The sequence below is a fragment of the Cardiocondyla obscurior genome, linkage group LG12 (genome assembly GCF_019399895.1).
Source record: "Cardiocondyla obscurior isolate alpha-2009 linkage group LG12, Cobs3.1, whole genome shotgun sequence".
In the NCBI taxonomy this organism is placed as follows: Eukaryota; Metazoa; Arthropoda; class Insecta; order Hymenoptera; family Formicidae; genus Cardiocondyla; species Cardiocondyla obscurior.
The window spans coordinates 3,618,982-3,638,910 of record NC_091875.1 but is presented as its reverse complement, the minus strand read 5'-3'; the positions used below and the strand labels follow the sequence as shown (position 1 = coordinate 3,638,910).

At 48.3% G+C, this 19,929-nt stretch overlaps 1 protein-coding gene across 1 annotated transcript in view; it reads left to right on the top strand.

Annotated features, from left to right (window-relative positions):
- Positions 1–2,467: 2,467 nt before the first annotated feature.
- The window catches only part of Ed (hemicentin protein echinoid), a 29,734-nt gene continuing 12,272 nt past the window's right edge, over positions 2,468–19,929 (top strand). The window contains exon 1 of the mRNA XM_070664491.1: positions 2,468–3,626. Coding sequence (XP_070520592.1) covers positions 3,554–3,626 — 73 coding nt within the window. The 5' untranslated portion in view covers positions 2,468–3,553. The remainder of the gene's footprint in view (positions 3,627–19,929) is intronic.

Sequence of the window (19,929 nt, the reverse complement as noted above, 5' to 3'; positions counted from 1 at the left end):
TGCTAACCACGTCGCGGTGGTAATATCGAAATATCGTCGTTCCGCTACGTCGATACGTATTTTAAAAGCGTGCGGTATTTTCGCGGTTATCAAAACAAGCCCGGCGCGAAAAAGGAGAAGCGTTATTTCTTTCCGACCGGCGGCGACGTTTTCTTATACGCGCTGAGGAACGTCGCGATCTCTCCCGCTCTTTCGCGTCTCATTGTCGGAAGGTGGATATTCCGACTGCCGCGAATTCGCAAACGGCAGCGCGGGCTTTTATCGCGGTAGGCAGTGTTATTATGGGCGCGATCCATTAAAAAAACCCGAGGGGCGCCGTGCAATTCGGATGGGGCCGCAGCCCGTATGCGCTCGCAGCAGGTTCGCGCGCTGCCTCTCCGCGATGGTACAGACGGTCGGCCGAAAATGCTTGGTGGTCCCTCGAGTGGAGAAGCCCGCGGGAGAAAGAACCACCTGCCGTAGGGATCGGTGGGGGCAAACTGCCGTCGTGCACCTCTACCCTCGTCCCCGTCGCCCCTGCCCCCCTTATTCGCTCCTGCGCCCTCGACCTCGCACGAGATGGGGACCCAACGTTCACCGAACACCCTTCTGTCCCTTTCGTCCCTCCGCATGGGTATCCCCCACTATTTAACCGCCACCGCCACCGCCGCCGTCGACAGGGTTGGCTCGCGTTTCGTTCATACCCAGGGCAAGAGATATCTTTTACTCCGAGCGAAGTGAGTTTTAAACGTGAAAAAAGAGCCGAGAGTTTATTTGAAATTTTTATCAAGTACTGTGGGATGACAAGTTGAATTTTTTATATGCTTCTTGATTGAATATATTTTTTAGATGCCTCTAAAATTGTAGAGTTGCGCTTTGAAAGCGCGAAGTAAGACGGTTCGGGTGAAATAAAAGGAATTACGATTACTTCAATCACGTCTTCGAGAATTTTATTTCTTTTGGTACAGCTAGTGTATAATATATATAACATTAATAGTTGGTCGATGGTTGATACAATGTTAATATATCTTAATCTGATTATAATAGAATTAACGTAATTCGATTATAATACAGTTAACGAATGTAATTCATTCCGATAGTGCTGATTAGATAAACGCTGAAAGAGGATAACAGAAAATTGCGAGGAAGGGAAGTGTAGATATCGAGAAAGAAATAAAGCGAAGGGAAAACTTTTTGAAAAGCTTCGCGTATGAGCGCAGACAGCAGATAAGTCTATTATCCCATGTCGCTCAACTCTATACATGTATTAAGCAAAATTGGCCGGAGCGTCTATTACGTAATTAAAATAATTAAACTCGTTCAGTCGCAACGCAACCATATGGGTGCCGATTAGCGGACTTAAATTAGAGAATTATGTAAATTTCAACAAAATTGCCTTCTGCCAAAATTAGCATGTCCAAATGTAGACGTCGTTATTGCTAGCGTGTTACGTATTTCATTTATCGTGCAATTTCCTACCGCGCTCATACCGAACGATATTTTTAATTGACCGCGTCTTTATTAAAACTTGACCGCGTTAAACGTTACCTCGCGAGTGCGTCGCAAGCGCCTCGATCCCTTTTACTTTGCAGAGACCCGTTCGGATTGCTTGCATATTGATGCACGCATTAATTGTGAATTGATAAAATTAAATTATAATAACATTAACGTTTCCATCGCGACGGGATTAATTTATATTGCATAAAGTGCAGCGTTCTGCGAAAGGAAATTACTAAATTCGATCAATTAATTGTTGTGCTTTGACGTTCGGTTGTATAAGCATCGGTTTTCCTATTCCTGCAATAAGCAACGCCGGGTGTAATTGTGCAATCTCTCCGTGATATTGGACCCCTCGAGAAACATGCTTCGTACCGTGAAACGCGACCGGTCGTGGAAGGTTTACAAAAATTTACCGCCTTCATTAAATTTCAGCGTCGTTTCAAGAGGGCAAAACGTAATGCGCTCACTCATTCTCTCTCTCTCTCTTTCTCTCTTTAGATAGCCAGAATGCACTATTACGAGCGAGTTGAAGTAGTTCCTAGTGTCATCCAAGTACTTGACTCGCCGGTGCATATCTCAAGAGGGACCATATATGCGCAGCAGAGACCACATTTCCCCGAGGCCCTTATTTAAAGCCACTTTGTGACACAACGAGATTAAAACGCGACGGAATAACAACGCGGGGCTTGGGAAGAAATCGTACGCGACGGAAACGGCGGGGGAACTTCTTCTCCCCGACATCCGTTTTCTTTGTCGCTCCGGGAGGATTCGCGATTTCGTCAAAATTCTCAGTTGAAGTCGTGGTGCAGCGCGGTAGGACGGGACGGCGGAGTTAGCGCCTCTTGCACCTGCATTCTGGCAGCCGTGCATCCGGCTCTGGCCTGTTACCACCACCGTCTCCGCCGACGACGTTGCACTCGGGCCGCCACGGACGGTTGTAGTACGACGCGGCACACTATGCGTGGCGGCACGGGTGATGTGTGGAGGGGACCGAAGATTCTCAGGTGGGGGTAGCAAAAGGCGCGATGAGATCACAGGCTCAGTTGCAGTGCGACTGTCGAGAAACGCACTGGCGGTGTCGACGGGCTCGCGACGAGTTTCCCAGTTTCGGTTCCGCGCCAAGTTGGGTCATAAGGTTTTCGCCCTCGATTTCCGGCAACGGGAGCTCGCGAGAGGAAAATTAGCCGGCCCGTTTCGCCGGACGATAATCCTTCGTTGAGAGGAGGAAAAAAAAAAAAAAAGGAAAGGACAGAGGGAAAGGTAATTTCGCTCGACGGAAAACTATCCTCGATAAGGAACGAAGAGGAGAAGGAGGCGAAGAGTAGAGGCGCGGCGAGGGGAGGAGGAGGAGGCGGTGGACCCCGATTTAAATCTCCGACCGCAGAAAGCCATTAATACCGTCAGGTGCACGCGGTCCACGCATACGTACACGGGGTATCAACGTAGCAGCACGGACACACATCCGCCGCCTCGTGCGGGAATGGAGCTTCATCCCCGTGCGCGCAGTTGAGCGATGATCGCGCGCGAATCGGCCGCGAAGAGCGCGTCGCCGTGTCTTTCGCCTGATGCACCGTCGGGCCGCAGCGTCAACGCTGGCGTAAAACCGCCGCCGGCCGTGTCGCCGACGTGTACCTACTCGCGGACGACGGATTCCGGACGGTAGCGACCGACGACGGGAGGAAAAGGGGGCAAGAGAATCTCGACGTGGACGAGGAAATGACGATGCGGCGTGCGTGCCCGCCTGTGCTCGTCGTCGCGACATTTTTGCGTCACTGGTGAACGTCACTCGGATATGTTGTGCGCGGGTGGTGTCACGAGCCTGTGAGAAGTAGGTGCGTGAAGAAGGCCGCGTGATAAAAAAAAAAAAAAAAAAGAAAAAAAAAATACGTGATAAATTACTGACAGGTGCGTTTGTTGCTCGATCGCTGCCAATCGTTCCGGCACGATCGACGTGTTTCCCCGCCGCTTCAAAGAGGATATACGCCGTGCGCGGAGAAAAACACGAGTGTGTGAAATTGCTGTCCCGCGCGTGTCGAGTTACTCCGCGAACTCTTCATCTCTCCGGGGTATAGCCATGGATAGAAAGCCGAGGATCGTCAGCCGCCGCACGCGGATCGCGATAATGAACCTATTGCTGCTCTGCACCGGTGAGTATCCCCCGGACGTGGACGAGGTTTCCCTAACGAACGCGGACGCTATGATTAAAAACTAATTCCGTCGAAACACGGGGCGGCAGTTAATTAATCAACGATTCAGGCACCGCGGGCTCGTCCGAGCCGGTCAGCCTCGGCGCCGCTACCTCGTATAAATATATCGGATAAATTGATGATGCTGCGGCGCGCAGCGCAACACGTACGGTTTTGCGGGGCGAGGGGGGAAGCCAGGGGGAAACCGGATTCGTATGGATTGCGTGGGTCGCGGATTGTACGTACGTACAATCTACAACGGCGCGCCGCGCCGAGCCGCGCGATGCATCGAGACGTCGACGTCGGGCCACCCGTTTTGTTTCATCAAGATGCTGCACCCACGACGCGACGGTTCGCGAAACGTTATCATTCTTACGTGGATCGGCACGGCTACGGCATGTAAACGCTAGATCGAACGAAAAGCTGGGACTAAAAGTGCCTCGAGCGGCGGGTATAGAAGGGTAAGGTGGATGCGCGGAGGGGTGATTAGGGCGCGAACTTATCAGCTGTGCCCGACGACGTAACTCTTTCCGCGGAAACTACGGAAGATATCGGGAATTTCACCGTCGCTATCGAAACGAAACTAGCCCCAACTCGGGTGCCGCAAATCGATGGGGGACAAAGGCGAAACGACGTAGACCGCGCGAAAGGGAACAGACTGGATATAAAAATCATGAGCGGAGGGACCGCCAAGTGGCGAGTACGACGAGGGGGGGTATATCTCCCAGTCGTTAACCGCGTGGAGGAAATCTGACGGTTCGCGTTATAACCACATCGACTGCAGGATCGATTAGGAAACGCGCGGCGCGACAGAAATATCGTCGGGAGCACAAAAGAGCGCTTTTTCCCGTGTTTTCGCCGCTTCTTGCCTTTCCGCGCCGAGATATATGGCGGACTCTTAGATGGCGAGATCGACGTGAAATCGGCGCTCTGGAAACGCGGTGCCCGCGGGCGACTTTCGGAGATAATCTAGATCGCCTGCCGTGCAGCCAACCTCATTCCACTCGAATTGACGATCAAAGAAAGATCCTCGCCGACCGCCACGGCGGATTCTCAAAATACTTGGCGTTGCAAAAGTGGACGGAGAAAAATTTGTAATCCAAGGACGAGCCGCGGGTATGCGGTCACGCTGCCGATCTCCCGGCAGCAAGTAGTTTCACGGAAGACTGCCTCGGAACGCGCAACCAAGCAGCATCGGCATGACCGCGATCAGTCTTTGTCAGGAATAATGCAACTGAAAATAATAGCAATTTGTCCGTGTAAAATTTAAGGTTTAATCGGGCCGCTTAAAATACACTTATCGCCACTCGAGCTGCAGGCAAAATTTTTGCGATCCCTCTATCAGCTTTCGCTACTTTCATTTCCTTTCGGGCTCGTCTTACTCTCGTAAATGAGCTGCTCGTCTCTTTGACGGAATTAAATGTCCACGGTGATAAATCTTGGAAACGCTACCTTTAACCTATGTCGTCATCGATATTATGTAGCGGTGCAAAATCGCGTGTTAATACTGCATCAACGTTCTTAACTCTCGGACGTGCATCTTCCCTCCTCTGGGACCTTTAAGCTGCTTTCTCAGTCAGTTTCACTTTATTCGCTGCTCGAGCACATACGAAAAGCCGCATTTGCTACTTTGCGGGATTAAACGCAGACTCCAATCAATCGTCTTTGCAATTATGGGAAAACTTAAAAATACAAAAGCATCGAGCGTGGAATCCTGTTTGTAAATCTCACGGCTAAACATCGCGTGGGAATAAAGGGCAAGTTTGCTCGCGACTATACAACGCTCGTGGGTGCCAGAAATGCAGATGCGTCTTTGCCGTGCACATCGATGTAAGATGTTACACAAGATCGGCCCTTTGTGGCATGTCAAACGCGCGGTAACCCAAACAGCCGCCGGTTTCCGCTTTAATCACTTCGCTCTTGCCTCTCGGCTCATCGTGCGCGGTGGCTCGCAACGAGAATTCGCAATGTTACAACGGCAAAGTGAGTGGGGAGGGCTGATTTGCATACGCCCAAGGTTATGGGTCTCCGTACCCTGCAGGCGATAAACTTGAGTTTTTTCTCGCGGAATCCCGGCGGCGCGGCCCGCGAGCCAGGACGCCGATTTCGCGCTCGCGTTCGTGCCCGGTCGTATATGCAAGCGATCGCGAACCGCAGTCCCTTTTACCGCGATCCGGGCACAGTTCGCGTGGCCGCACACAGAGGTTTAATTAGCGAGGCGGGGGAGAGGGAGGGGAGAGGCGTAATTAGGTGCGGGGGCGTTGCATCGGAGCGCGGCGCAGTTACGGGCGATTACGTTGTTACGCGCGTTGTAACCGACAAACAAAGATCGAGGGTGGCGGCACTCTCGGCTAGACTCGGAGGGCTTGCGAGGCCGGCCCTCGGAAGGGTCGCGCGCCGCGCTAACGACGCCCGCCTGCGTCAAACGGCCGCTTCCCACGAAGAGATCCGCGATTCGAGCCGAGCATTATCGCGCCGCGGAATTATCGGAAAGTAATTAACCGCTAATCGGCCCCCGAGATGCGGGAGGGGATAGCAGCCGGGATTGGAAATCGCGATGCTCCTTCTTAACGCAGGTGATACATTTACCTCGCGAGGGAAGGGAGAACGAGTTGCGTTTCGAGTACGTTTACCTGCGTTTCGTCTGAAATACGATAGATTTAATCGCGCTGGTCACGCAGGCTGGTTTGCACAAGTGTCTTCGAAATAACATCTAAGGTGCTTTAAAAGTAGCGCCAGGGAAAAAAAAAACCGGAGAAAGAGAGAGAGAGAGAGAAGTTTATCAGATGAATGTCTCGCAGAGTATTACGCCGGTTAATTAAGGGAAAAAAAAGGCAAAGAGAGAGCTATTTGGTTGAAGACAGTCAGTTACTGGGAGATCGGCGGACATTTACCGGCGACAAGCGTTTATTTAAAGCGACGCGGCACCGAGTAATCGATCGACGTCTTTGCGGCGGACCTAATAAATTTCCCACTCTTATTGCCGCTGCTTTTCCCTGTCGTGCGCTTCTAAGCTGTCTGTCCACTCGATAAATTTCGACGACGCTTTTCTGCAGCAGCAGCAGCAGCAGTAGCAAGGCACGCGCGCGCGCGCGAGCGTTTCTTTAACGCGTCCGCGTTGCAACGCAGGTGCGAGAGCACCGTTACCGCTCCGTTGTTGCATTACGAAAAGAAGATTACGAGCGTCTCGGTGTTAATGGCACACAGGAGGGCGCCGACGTACCTCTTCTCCTCGCGCGCGCGAAATATAAGCGATTAATGGCCTTTGTAAACGACCCCCTTATTTCTTGTCGTCGCGGGAGTAACCCTGAGTTATACTCGCCGCGAACCGCGGGTCTCGGCTGAATCAAAAATTATTTACCCCGCGTACGCGGCGATTACGCGAAATATCGCCTCTTTATTGCGCCTTATCCATCTTTATTTTCAATTCCTGGGCGCGAAGGAGGGAAAATCGCGCTCGCAGGTGGATTTCACTTTAATGGAATTTTAATTCGAAGATAATCTCCCCGGGAAAGATTTTTAACGGCGAATATAAAAATGAAAATTACGACGAGTCGCCGCCCTTTTATTTTTTTTTTCTCTCCTCTCCCATTCAAACGTAGCAGTTTGAATTGATGGCTCTTCTAATTTCGCGCGTGAGCTCGCGGTACGAGGAAGACGAACGATTTCACTCAATCAGGATTAGGAACGATAACCGGCGATCGTTACTGATTAAGGGATGCCTCGGTGAAGACGCCCGCCGGCTATCGTTACGCAGGTATTATTCATCATGGATTTTCGGTATTCTGTCCGCCTTAGCGTTACTACAATTCCACTGTGCTATCTGTTCTCTCGGCTGATCCCGCGCCGGTGAGAGTCAAATATTTTCACTGTATAGCGAGGTCTACATTGATACGGCCGGCCCGGAGCGTTTTCTCTATCCCGAAAATGGTGGCGGAATTAATTCTTTATATTACTCGACGGAAGAAAGGCAGGAAGCGGAATGAATGTCGGGGCGAGAGAGCGCATTTGTCCGAGGTAAACGCGCACGCACGTACGGAGCATTATTTCGTTCGCGCTCGGGGGTCGAGACTGTTGCAAAAAAAAAAAAAAAAAAAAAAAAGAGAGAGAGAGAGAAAAATATTCCGTATCCGAGCCGTTTTCGAATCGTTTCGCACATCGCGCGCGTACACCGATAGCTGCTGGTCGGCTCGACGAGAGAGAACGGCTTGTAACTTTGGAGGTGAGGCGCAGTTTTCCCAACTTTCACCGTACGTTTCGCACGAGAAGATATTGCAAAGGTTGAATACTGCAGTATTGAGTAGGCTGTTCAACATCTGCGTTACTTCCCGCGGCGGGAAAAAGGCGAGCTTTGTCATACGATGCGTACCGAGCGCGCTCGGAAATCTCGTATTTTTCCGCGCGGAGTGCGCCGGGGGTACTTTAAAAGATTGGATATTAAAGCAAACTCTTTTGTCGCGTGGAATCGCAATTTTTGCCCTCGGAATTAAATTAAACGCGAGAACCGAATATTCGACCGGATGAAATAAAATTCTTTAATACCTCAGATTTAAAAAATGTTTTTCCCTCGATTATCCATTTACAATGTCCTTCTCTCTCTTTTTGTCCCTCCGTCGTGTCTATTTTTTTCGACTGGCATGCGAAATTAAAAAAGAAAAAAAAGAAAAAAAAAAAAAAAAAATCGTTAATCCAGTTCTCTCGAAATAGCTTATAGCATCTATGATTGATAGAAGGCAGGCGACTCATTCTATGACACTCTATACGTCTTGCTTTATACCTCACCCATATGGTCGATCCCGAAAGCCGATGAACGTGCTGGTATATCGCGTTTAAAGCATCAAAAGCGAGGGCCGGAGAAGGAGGGTAATATGTTTGGCCGTGTGTTCTTTCCGCCGAAGGGGTGTGCACGTTTTTCGCATGCGTTATGACTACGACTCTCATCGTCATATTGCTCGGACGTACGAGGGCCAATATCGCGCGGCCGCACGCGGTGCAGGAATGCCTACGGCGATGATATTCGACGCGGTGAAATAAGGTTCGGCTGCCGCTGGCCACGACGCAATGTTATTGTCGCGTCGCGAACATTAAACGATTCGCTTTGTTGTGTCGTGCCCACGGACGCTGTTGGGCGTGGATGAAACGCAGGGTATCGCGAAAATATGCTCTCGTCAAAGGAGATTGATTGTAGGTAACGAGACCGTTGCCTTTTCAAACGAAATTCGAAGGATATTTTTTTGGGCGGGTGGTCACAAATGCAAAGGCTCGGTATAATGCAGTTTATGCCGCGTAAGAAAAAAAAAAAAATAATAATAATAATGCTTGATCGTTAACTAGTCTGGTGAAATTATTGTATATATTTCTTTTGGTCACGAAATTAGTTAATGATCGGTATTGAAAATTAAAAATTTATTATGAAATTGTTTTCCGCTACATAGGTACATACGTATACAAATCGAGGAGCGGGTTAATATTGCATTTCAGATCAAAAACAAGAACGAGAGAAACTAGTCGAAATGTAGTTGCAATTATTTTAATCCGCGTAGAATATAAATAAATATTGCGCGTTATATTTGCAGGTTCTACCATTAAACGCGTGGATCCGTCTCGTGTTACTTTTCCAGCCTATAATGTCATACTAGTTTTAATTTCACACTACGTTATCATACTATGTTACTCAATACGTGGCGTCACATAATACTCTCGTTTGAATATTTCGTCGATATGAATACTTTACGTTCTTATTATTATATGACATTTTTTTTACAAGCACGAAAAAAATTTATGATTCATACTATCATTAATTTGTCGTATAATGCAACGTGGCTAAACTTGATCGCTCTTTAAATTTATTTTTTTTCTCCAAAAAAAAAAAAACGAAATCGAAGTATGGGCGGTGAGGTAGAAAAGTGAAAATACTCGAGGGCGATACGCGAAGAACCGTCACGTCGGAGAGACGGCCTGATCGACGTCAGTCACGTGAAGCTATCCGTTCAGCTACGGCCATCCGCGGAATAAACCCGATCTTATAAGCCGGGCTTTTCTAAATAACTAAAATCCATTAGCGGCGCACGTTCTGGCAAAGTGGAATAAATATGTGCGACTCGTCGCCTGGACGAGAGATCGCACAGAGGCCCGCGGTATTATCGAAGCGAGAAGTTTACCTTACGAGAGAACGATAGTCGCACGAAGGAAATTCCCTATATACATTTTCCGCGCGAGGGAGCACCCAAAGGCACGGTCACATTGCGGCGTGACATAACAGGCGGGTGGCACGGAAAAGACTGCGAGACCACGAGAATTTCGATATTCTTTCTCCTTTGTTTCTCGGAAACTTCCCGTTCGATTCTGTATCGCGGGGGCCGTTTCTCGCTCTTCAATCAACACACAAGCCCGAGATAAAAGGAGAAAAGGATTGTCGAGCGACTTGACGACCCGCGATTAAAATAAAAACTTTTCCCGCCCGCGTGCGCCGTCAATTTTAACGCAGAACCGATTAAAACGCCGTCGTAAACGTCTCGTTATGTTTCTCGTAAAAAATTTACTACGCTGACGGTAATGCGTATTGATTACTCGCGTTGCATGAGAAGATCTTTTCAGAGCGTCATGTGATAGTGCACAGTTGCCCGAGCCGAGCGTGCGAGGAACACCGGTACATAAACAATTGATTTCTGGCATCGATAATATCGATGAATAATATACCTCTCGAGGTATTTACCATGCGCGATGCCGACGTTCGTTCGTTCGTGCCCGTTTCGCGGCTCTTTGGCCTCGCGTTAAAGGCCGATCGGCACGTTTCGCGATTAATACTACAGGATGTTGCAGCACGCATCCTGCATCGTGTATCACGCACCGCGTTCGATACGGCGATCGACGCGACGAGCCGGTTACTCATTTAATTTGTTATTGCTCCCGACTGAAAAGAATGTATTAATGCGGCCCATTTAATTGCGTCAAAATAATTTCATATTTGTATCGCGCACGGCGCGCGCGCGGGGCGGTACGCCCCGCGCTCGGAGAGAAGCCCGTTTCTCGCAAACACGTCACACGAGCGAAACATATTATGTAGGTCGCGTTATGAAGGGGATGTATCGGTACAAGTTATTTTTTTCACGCCGCGAGATACACACGAAAAGTTCACCGGACAGAAGCCCAACTTGAAATCCAATTATTCTATGCCCTAGTCTCCTTGTACTTGTATGATGAAAAGAAAATTAAAACTTCCACGGTGGAACTTTATTTCCACCGGCTCGTAATATTCCAAGACGGAGGGGGCGAAAAAATTCTATTAAAATTAAAGTTGACGCTTAGTGCAAATATGTACAGGCGCGCGCGCGCGCGGAAATCGGGAGATTAATTCCGATCGTTAACGATCCCCGTATCGGCTGCGGTTCCGAAACCCCGGCGGCGAGCTGATTTATGGAGGGCTGCGTAAACCGCCGAAACGTAAGGACTCAGAAACGGCGACCGTGTGTAGTATTAATCTGGAACGGATCACGCCGGGCGCCCCACACCCGTGCACGGTCACACGTACGTGTACAGAGGCAACGACATTAATCCGTCGCGTGCCGCATGCGAAGCGACGTCTTGGATAAAAAAGTATATATCGCGTGCATTCATTAGCAGGCATATTAATGTGAAAAAATTGCCGTGCCCGCCCGGGCAATCGCTTATCGCCCCCTGCGTACGTAAACGAGCTTAAACCGGCGTAATCGTTGATCGAGATCGCGCGGTCGCTCGACTTTCCTCGCTTCGCGATTACGCTCGCTCTTGTTCTCAGACCGGCCGCGATTTATCGCGAATGTATCAGCCCCCCCCTCCCTCCCCCCGACTAAACCGTCGCGCGTTAATGGGCTTTACGAAATTGGCCGCCGCTTGGGTTGAGAGATGTTTCTCGATTTTGACACCCGCGACGAACTACCTCCGCAATCGAGCTGACGCCGACGCCGCTAATAATTGAGAGCGATTAATGGAGATTATCCACACGGCGCGATTGAATTAATAATGGAAATTTTGCCGGGATAATGGTCCCCTTTTTGGGCATTGCGAACAACTCGAAGACCGATTATAATTCGCGCGACAAATATCCGCGTTCATAGAAATCGTTCGAAAACTATAATCGCCTGTTAATTTGCATTACTGCAAATTACTGCTGGGAATTATTATCTAATAACCGGGCATTACCCGAATTAGTGTACATATTTTTGGTTTGCGGCTTACACGCTCCCCGCCTTTCCGTCCAAATATCCAATAATGATTTAATGCAATTAACGCAATGAGCAAACTACGCTGCAACGGCCGCGATTGCCGTTTTGTGTGACAGATTCGCCGGCGATAATTTTCTAGACGGTAGCGTGAGCCCCGCGAGCAAAAGGCTACCCTCCCCCCTGTCGTCGTCCGTCCCTCCCCTGGACCGTGTAATTCGTCATTGCGATAACGCTAATTTGTTTTCCCTGGCTCTCATTATACTTCCCGTCGCTTACTCAAACACATTTTGCCGTGTGTCTGATGGCGATTCCAGATATCCGGTAAGTATTTGGAAGTCCCCGGGATCGTCGCTGTCGATCGCCCGCCGTGTTTGCCATGCTCGTGTAGCGTCGTCGTCTCTCCCGTCCGCCCGCAGGCGGGAATAATATTCCTAGCGGAAAATTCATCGTGGTTCCCTGGCTCTCTCTCTTCCCCTCCCTCCCCAACCCCCCTTTTTCTTCTGCACGAAGGCGGTTTCCATCGGTGCGAGAAATGACTGTGAGAATTTCGAGTAACTTCGCCTCGCGCTCTCGAAAATTTCGAGAACGCGAGCGCGAGCTGCGGCCTTCGTTAAGGGCATCCCCAAGTAAATAAAGTGAAACGCCAAGTAATTTACTCCGCGATGTCGCACTCCTTTTACTCGTCATCTTCTACATTGCGCGGTGAGTAGGTTTACTTATTTTTGTCTGAAACGATATTTCGAGCGTCTCGCTTATTTTTATTTTTTTATTATTACTTTTTTTTTTTTTTATTCATTTTTTTGTGCCCCTTCCTCGGCAAAATTCACGCCTTACGACAACATCTGACACGGAAATCGCAGACGCACAGCTGATTTGTATGCACATTTGTTTTTCGAGGGCGACGCGAAAACAAATTTAAAAGACGGAGGAAACTCCTCTCGTGCGCCTTTTTACGCGACCGTTTCGCGTGGCGTAAGCTCAGGTGTAAAGTCGCAAAGTGACGAAACATCTTTTCTCACTTTAGAGGGGACACGTATATAGATTACGTCGATTGCGCGGCAGTCGCGAAGGAAAAAGACGCGCTGACAGTCACGTCGACGTCTGGCGAGGTGCGCGACTCCCTCGCTCTCTCCTCCTTTGTCTCGCGATCGCGAGTAACGGAGTATAGCTTCAGCGAGTTTACGTCGAGAGGCGTATACTCCTCTTCTTGCTCTTCGCGGAGCTCTCGTCTTGCCGCCGCCGTCTTCGTTCCGCCCCGACCCGCCTCGCGTCCCGATCTTTTGTCCGCCAGACCGTAAATCTGTCCGGAAAACAGTACCGCCGAGCGTACATCATGCCAGGCTTCCTTATTAGCGCAATGCACCACGGCATTGCCCAAGTCCCCGCGTATACCTCGCCGTTCGAGCGCCGCCGTCTTTTCTTTCCTCTCGCGTTGCGAAACTTAATTGCACCGGCGCGGGCGCAGCGCGTCCCGACGTCGCAACGCTCCCGACTTCCCCGGGCGCTTCGCGGTTTTCGCGCGACTCCCACCCAGCCGTCGAAAGACGCTTTCGTCTCTCGCCGCGGCTGCTTTTCGCGTGATTTAGTGCGACCAAGCTGCGGCACGCTCTCGCCGGAGACCGGCGCCGTTTCCCGGGCGGCATTGGGGAAGATAAATTTAGAAGGGGGGGATTCCGGAGTGTATTAAAACTCGATTAAATTAACCGACGTCGGGGATACAGTGCGCGAACGGAGAAAGGGAATTTAATTTCGGTATCGTCATATTTCACGAATCTATTAAACGTCTAGCGCAGCGTGTTTGTTTTGCTCTCGCATTGACGGTTATCTAATTATTGGATTTGGAAATTAATTATTAAATACCCAATATATTCAGAGACAATTAGAATAAAATTATGAGGCGCGGTATAGTCGAGCAAAGAGAGAAAGAAAGAGAGACGAGACAGCGTACCGAGTTATCAAGGCCGCGCCAATCGCAGCGACGTCAATATTATTGAAATTCCTCTTTTTTTTTTTTTTTTTTACGTCTTCCTCGTGATTTTCCGCAGGCCAGCCCGGCGCGGTGACTTTCCAGCGCAGGAAACGTTTCAACATTCGCTACGGTTTTAACCGTGCGACAATAAATCACAGTAGAATTGCGTTCGGAACACGACACCACGTGGCATTCCTTCGACAACGTGTTGAATTTCACTTCCTACGCGGGACAGGCGAATTTTGACCGTGGAAACAGTTTCTGTTAACGAGTGGAATATTGCTCTGCGCGAACCAAACGAAATTTCAGGTTGCGAAAGCTTCCCCTCTTCGGGTGAGCTCCCGGCTAATTTCTACGAGGAATTTAACGCGACCGGCAATGCTTTTAAAGAGAAAAAGAGAGAGAGAGAGAGAGAGAGAAAAAAGAACTAACTCTGCGTTTAAGAAGCTCGAGTGATTTCGATCGCAATTCGAAATTATCGATATCACGAGAAACCAATAATAAGATAAGTGCGAAGCAAATAACTCGTAACGCAATTTCACTCCCCTGCTAGGAGCAGAAAAGCTCAGCCGAGAAAAATACAAAGTATTGCGCGCAAGCTCTCTCCTTGTATTGTGCTTTAAGCTAAATACGAAAGATATTAAACTCCTCTTCTTCCCTTTTCCGCGCCAGCGCTTGGCGGATAACGCTCGTAAGATCGCTGTAAGTCACGTAAACGTCCGTTATCCGAAGTTCTATCTGCGCGTTCTTGTAGATCGCTTCCTTTATCGCCTGCCACGAGATAATGATTTCTACAACTTTTTCGCAGCCCGCCCCGAGTAACACGTCGCAGAAATTGCCTTCGCGTCGAAATTGCTCTGCCCAGAGGCTGCCGCGATGGCCGATCGATGCACACGACCGCTTTTACTTACGCCAATTGGCTAATCTTGTGTCCTTTTAATATTGCACGGTGTGTCGCTTGGAATATCGAGTCGCTTTAAAATCGCGCGCGGCGTCGTCTTGGAAATTCATATGCCGCTGGCGCAATCAGCGAAACGTTCGCGTTACACTCCAACCATTATATTGAGTCACCTGAACTTTGTGCGGCCTGATTTCAGAACTAATATACCGCACGCTACTTCCGAGATTAATTTTGAAATTTAACGCTCGGGGCGGGAAATTACACCGCATTTTTTGGCAGATTTTCCAGACCTTGGTACGAAAAAAAAAAAAAATAGAGAGAGAGAGAGAGAGAGAGAGAGAGAGAAAGAGAGATGGGAAATTAATTCCGAATATATGTATGAATGCAAATGCGAGCACCGCGAATCGAACAGCGATCCGAGCATTCCTCTATCGGATTTTTTTTTCGTTAATTCCTATAACTATATCGTGAATTAAAATTTTTATCTGTAAAGTAATTTTTTTCTCTCGCGTCTCATTACCATTCTCTCTGTGAAACGTTGGGACAATTTCTTTGGCGAGAGAACCGGACGAAGGGCCGCCGAAAAAATCTATCACGTACGCGGTGCGTTGTGTGTCGCCACGTCTTGCATTATGCAGTATTAACAGTTTCGCAATTGGCACACCGGTGAGTAAAGGTGTGCGCCCGTGCATGCACACGATCGAACACCCACGAGAGATCGGTACGATTGTTGTGTGTTAGCTGCATGACTAAGCTGTATTTACGCAAGTCCATATTGCGCGTAACCTCGTTATGCCACGTTATACAGGGTGTTCCAATCTCATAGAAAAAAAAAAAAAAGAGAAGGCGCAACGAAGTGTTTGCCTTTTTAACGGTGGATCTCTCGGGATAACGTTTCGCGATAATGACTACAACAACGAGCGGTCAATTAAAAAGATGTTGCGGGGAATAGCCGTCTCTCTCTCTCTCTCTTTCTCCTCTCTTTTTTTTTTTTCCAATTTTTGTTCGAGCGGTGCGGCGCGCGGCGGTTTTGGATCATCAGTGGCGTAAAGTTTCTGACGAGGACGCGCGGTGCGAAGATGAATCTCGCGACGGGAAGCGACGGGGACGTCGCGCGAGTTATCCGTTATGCATTACGCGCTGTCTTAATTACTCCCAGCCCTCAGGTGATATACGCGGCCGGCTTTGTTCATTTGTGCCGCGGCGCACGCAGCCATAAATATCGATTACCGGGATATAGCTTTGTGTCTATCGGGCCATTAATTTGTCGAAAGTTTGTTGTTCCGCAGCCACCGAGCGTCACGCGCCGCGCAAATTGTTTGCAATACCCCGCGAATTCTGTGCCCCGCGTAGAATCTGCGCACCGGCGGTTCGCGGGCGGCATGACGCATCGTAACAAGTCTCGCCGCCGTGACAGCACAACTAATAGAACGGCTCGTAATAATTTCCGTTACGGCCGAATTGATGAATTTAAGCGTGTTCTTTGGACCGTCCGTCGACAAAGGACGCCGAGAGGAAGAGCACGCCGCGGCGACTCCTCTCTATTATATTGATACTGGACCAATGTCAGGCCGCGACGTCGGGACACTACCGTCGGCGATATTACTTATACGACATCGATATTCGACGTACGAGAAATATACCGAGATAATTCTTTTACGTTTTGCATAACGCGAGGACGGTGTCGCGCGCCCGCACCGCGTGCCACGTGTGACGGTACGTTTATAATATTGTCGTATGCTTAGAAGTATATAGCGGGTCGTTCGCGCAGAAATGTAATGCTCTCGTATGTATACATAGTTCCCTACATAGCTCGTCATACTTTTGACGAGAGCGGACGCGCAGTTATGCGAATCGGCGTGCAATGCAACATGCGACCGTTCCTCGCGGTTAAGCATTCATTATGGAAGAAAGTTTTAGCAAAGGAGACGCTCGCGGAAAGGGGCAAAACCTTAATTTAGATCCGCCGTCGCGCAATTGACAAAAAGGCGGAAAGCCGCAAAGTAAGACTACAAAGGGACGATAACGAGAAAGGCGATTCCGGGGGCGGACTGGAATGAAGGGACGCCGACCGGAATCGGGGGTGGGAAAGAAGCGCGCAACAATAAGATATATTATAGGGGCTGGCGCCGGAGCTCCATCCACCCCGTTTCTCGCGGCACGCATAATCGCGGCATAAGCAGAAATCTCGGAATATACGAGACCGTCCTTTGGAACCATTTTCAGTCGCAGGCAGGTCAATTGTGATTTAAAGAATTTTTTTAAAAAAAACCAACCCGAGAGCCGTTTATTCCGAGAGTAAAAAAAAAAAAAACTTTGCAAAGTTTTTCCGCCGAACGGACGTAACGTTCGCCATTGGATTTCCGATCGTTTCAATCGCGTAGATATTTAATATTGATGATATAAGACGTTCCGATGTGGAAATCGACGATTGAAAAGGCCCGATAACTGCGACCGGTAGAAGTGACGAATGGTAAAGGCGCCGACACCCTTTGTAAGTCTTTGCTCCACTTCTTAGATCGATCCCGGTACGGTAAAAAAGATTAATGCGCCATTTTTAAACGGCCGTATCTTGTCGCGAAGAAATCGGTGCACGCAACGCGTAGCGCACGCAAAGCTCCGGGTACTTTCGACGAAACTTACTTAGAAATGGATTTAAGCAAAAGTAAGAGTCTCTTTGAAGAAAATGTAGAACAGAACGAAATAACCTGGCGAAGAAAGTTGATTCTGTCAGGCAACATAACTCACTCGTTCGCGGAGCACACTACGTCACGGTTTAAAGTCGCCCTGAAACCGTCTCGCGACGACAAATCATGGCAACACTTGCAACATATCGCGCGCGAGAGGACGAGTGGAAGATACGCGAGATATACAGAAATCATACGTACGAAAATATAATTCTCTGAAAAGCTCGGCGGAGTATCGATACGGAAAGAAATGAAAAAACCGGCCTCGCCATCTGGACTGCCGCGCGAAAAAAACAAAAAAATTGCCATTTTTTCGCCAGCTCGAGCCATTAGACATTTATATCAGTTCGATGGAGGGGATTTTTTGCCCTCGGTATTTTAGATCACATTGATTTTTCAAAGAACAACGTTAAATCCGAAAGATGATTAAATTTTGCGGAACTTCCTCTCTTGATCTTTCATATCCCATCTAACTTCCTTCATTTTTCTTCTTCAGCCTTCACAACTTTTAAAAACCCAAGGAAAAAAACTGCCGATACCGTTAAACTGGTTTAACGTTGCCTTAGTGATCAATACTCCTCCAATAATAATCCATTACTGGCTAATAATCGAAACTGTGACGTTCTATTTCGAAAGTAGACTCGCGTTATTTCAAGCTGCAATATTGATACAGTGCCAATGCTATTTAATGATACCATTTCTACGTGAAAAATTGAACACGATTTTTCACTTTTAATGTTGTAATCCAATATTGGTTATTGCATTAATAACAATGAGATAAAGCATTATTTTTCTCTTATTTTCGTTGCAAGATATGAGGAATTCAAACAAATTCTTCAAAAATACTTTTGCGCTGTAAATGTTTCAAGCTCTTCGACCGCGGTTAAAAATCGCTGGACCTTGCTCGGCGTTTAAAAGAATAACGTTGTAGTGGCGCGTTTTCGAGACGGCTACGAATTCGCGAGTATTAGCGAGGGCGAAAGAAGGAGGAAAGGTTCTGTTTGGACGGCGAGGCACGAAGAAGATCGGGGTAAAATAATAGGACAATACACATCACGATGAATAGATATACGAGCGAATTTGTCGGACGAGCGAACGGACGTGCGGACGGACGGACTGATAGGTGAATAGGTAAATGAACGAGTGAGCGGAGAATCAAATGGCTCGTAGACGAATAAATCGAAAAGAGGCAAGATAAACGTTGCTGCACGAAATACGAGTGGAAAAGAGAAGCGGCAGGATGCTCCAACGTGTTCAAACACAAAATGGCGCGCACGGCGGAAGAGGATGATCCTCAATAGCGTTGACGAGTCGAGTCGACCGGCGGTTTTACCGTTACGCGACCCAATGACGGGAGATACGTTCGCCGCGAGAAACGTGGCCGCTTCCACCATTCGACGCCGATAGCACCGGTATAACGTGAGCGCGTACTCCGCGAGCGTTGCCGCATCAAGTAGGCTCCGCCACGCATCGTACGAGTCGTAAAAGGTCAAGAGATTTATTTCGTCGAACGGCGTTTTCACCGAGGAATCCTCCGACGTAAAAATTTCTCCGAAAAGATTCGCGATTACGGGGAGCGAATTTCAGATTTAACGTTACTTCGTACTTCATTCGGTGCTAAGGTGATAAAGTTTAATTATTTATTACCCTGCGTCTTTATCTCGAGCTTATTTAAAACGTTTTAATTTCTCGAACTTGCCTATTTTTACTTCGCGATTCTGAATCACTCGTATTTTAAAGTTACCGTCTCGCTATCAATTATTAACATCGATATATCGGATACAGAGACGCAGTCTTGTTCGCGGTGAATCAGAAAATTCCAGCTTGAATGGGTGAGCTCGTGGGTGACTGCAGGGGCAGGGTAAGTCCGACAGGCAGATGTACAGCTGAACTCAACTGACTCGTAGGGTTCCTATTTGAATATACGAAGCCGTGACAAGACGTACGCCGCAACGCACGTCATAAGCTTCATTGTTGAATATCACGAGTTTCCTTTATGGGAGCAGTCGAGTAGACAACATCCCTCGGTTCTATTCAAACTTTGCCACACGTTTCCGTTTTTTTTTTTTGTTTTGTTTTTTTTTTTTTCTTTCTTTTTTTTTTCTTTTCGTCACGTAGTCGTCAATTATGATAGGGTGTTTAGTTAATTTTGGTTAACGGCGACCGACGTCAGATAGGTCCACCGTAAATATCGCGACATTTGGCGGTCAGGACATTGCGGCACTATTATAGTTTTCAACGTCACCGCGCTGTGGTATTCGATTTTCGCAGTGATTTGTGCCGACATTCGATGTTACGTTATGATAGCGAAACGCTGTACGCTGCGTCGTGTGTGAAAATCGATTTTTATAATGATAAACCTGCCTGCATGCAAAAATCATCTGATAGATATATGAAGACCGTTTCAAATTCGCGCATTTTCATTCGATTAATGTTTTCGTTGATGTTAATAAAACTTTGGCCTTTTTTTTTTTTTTGAGGGGAGGGAGGAAAATTATCACGA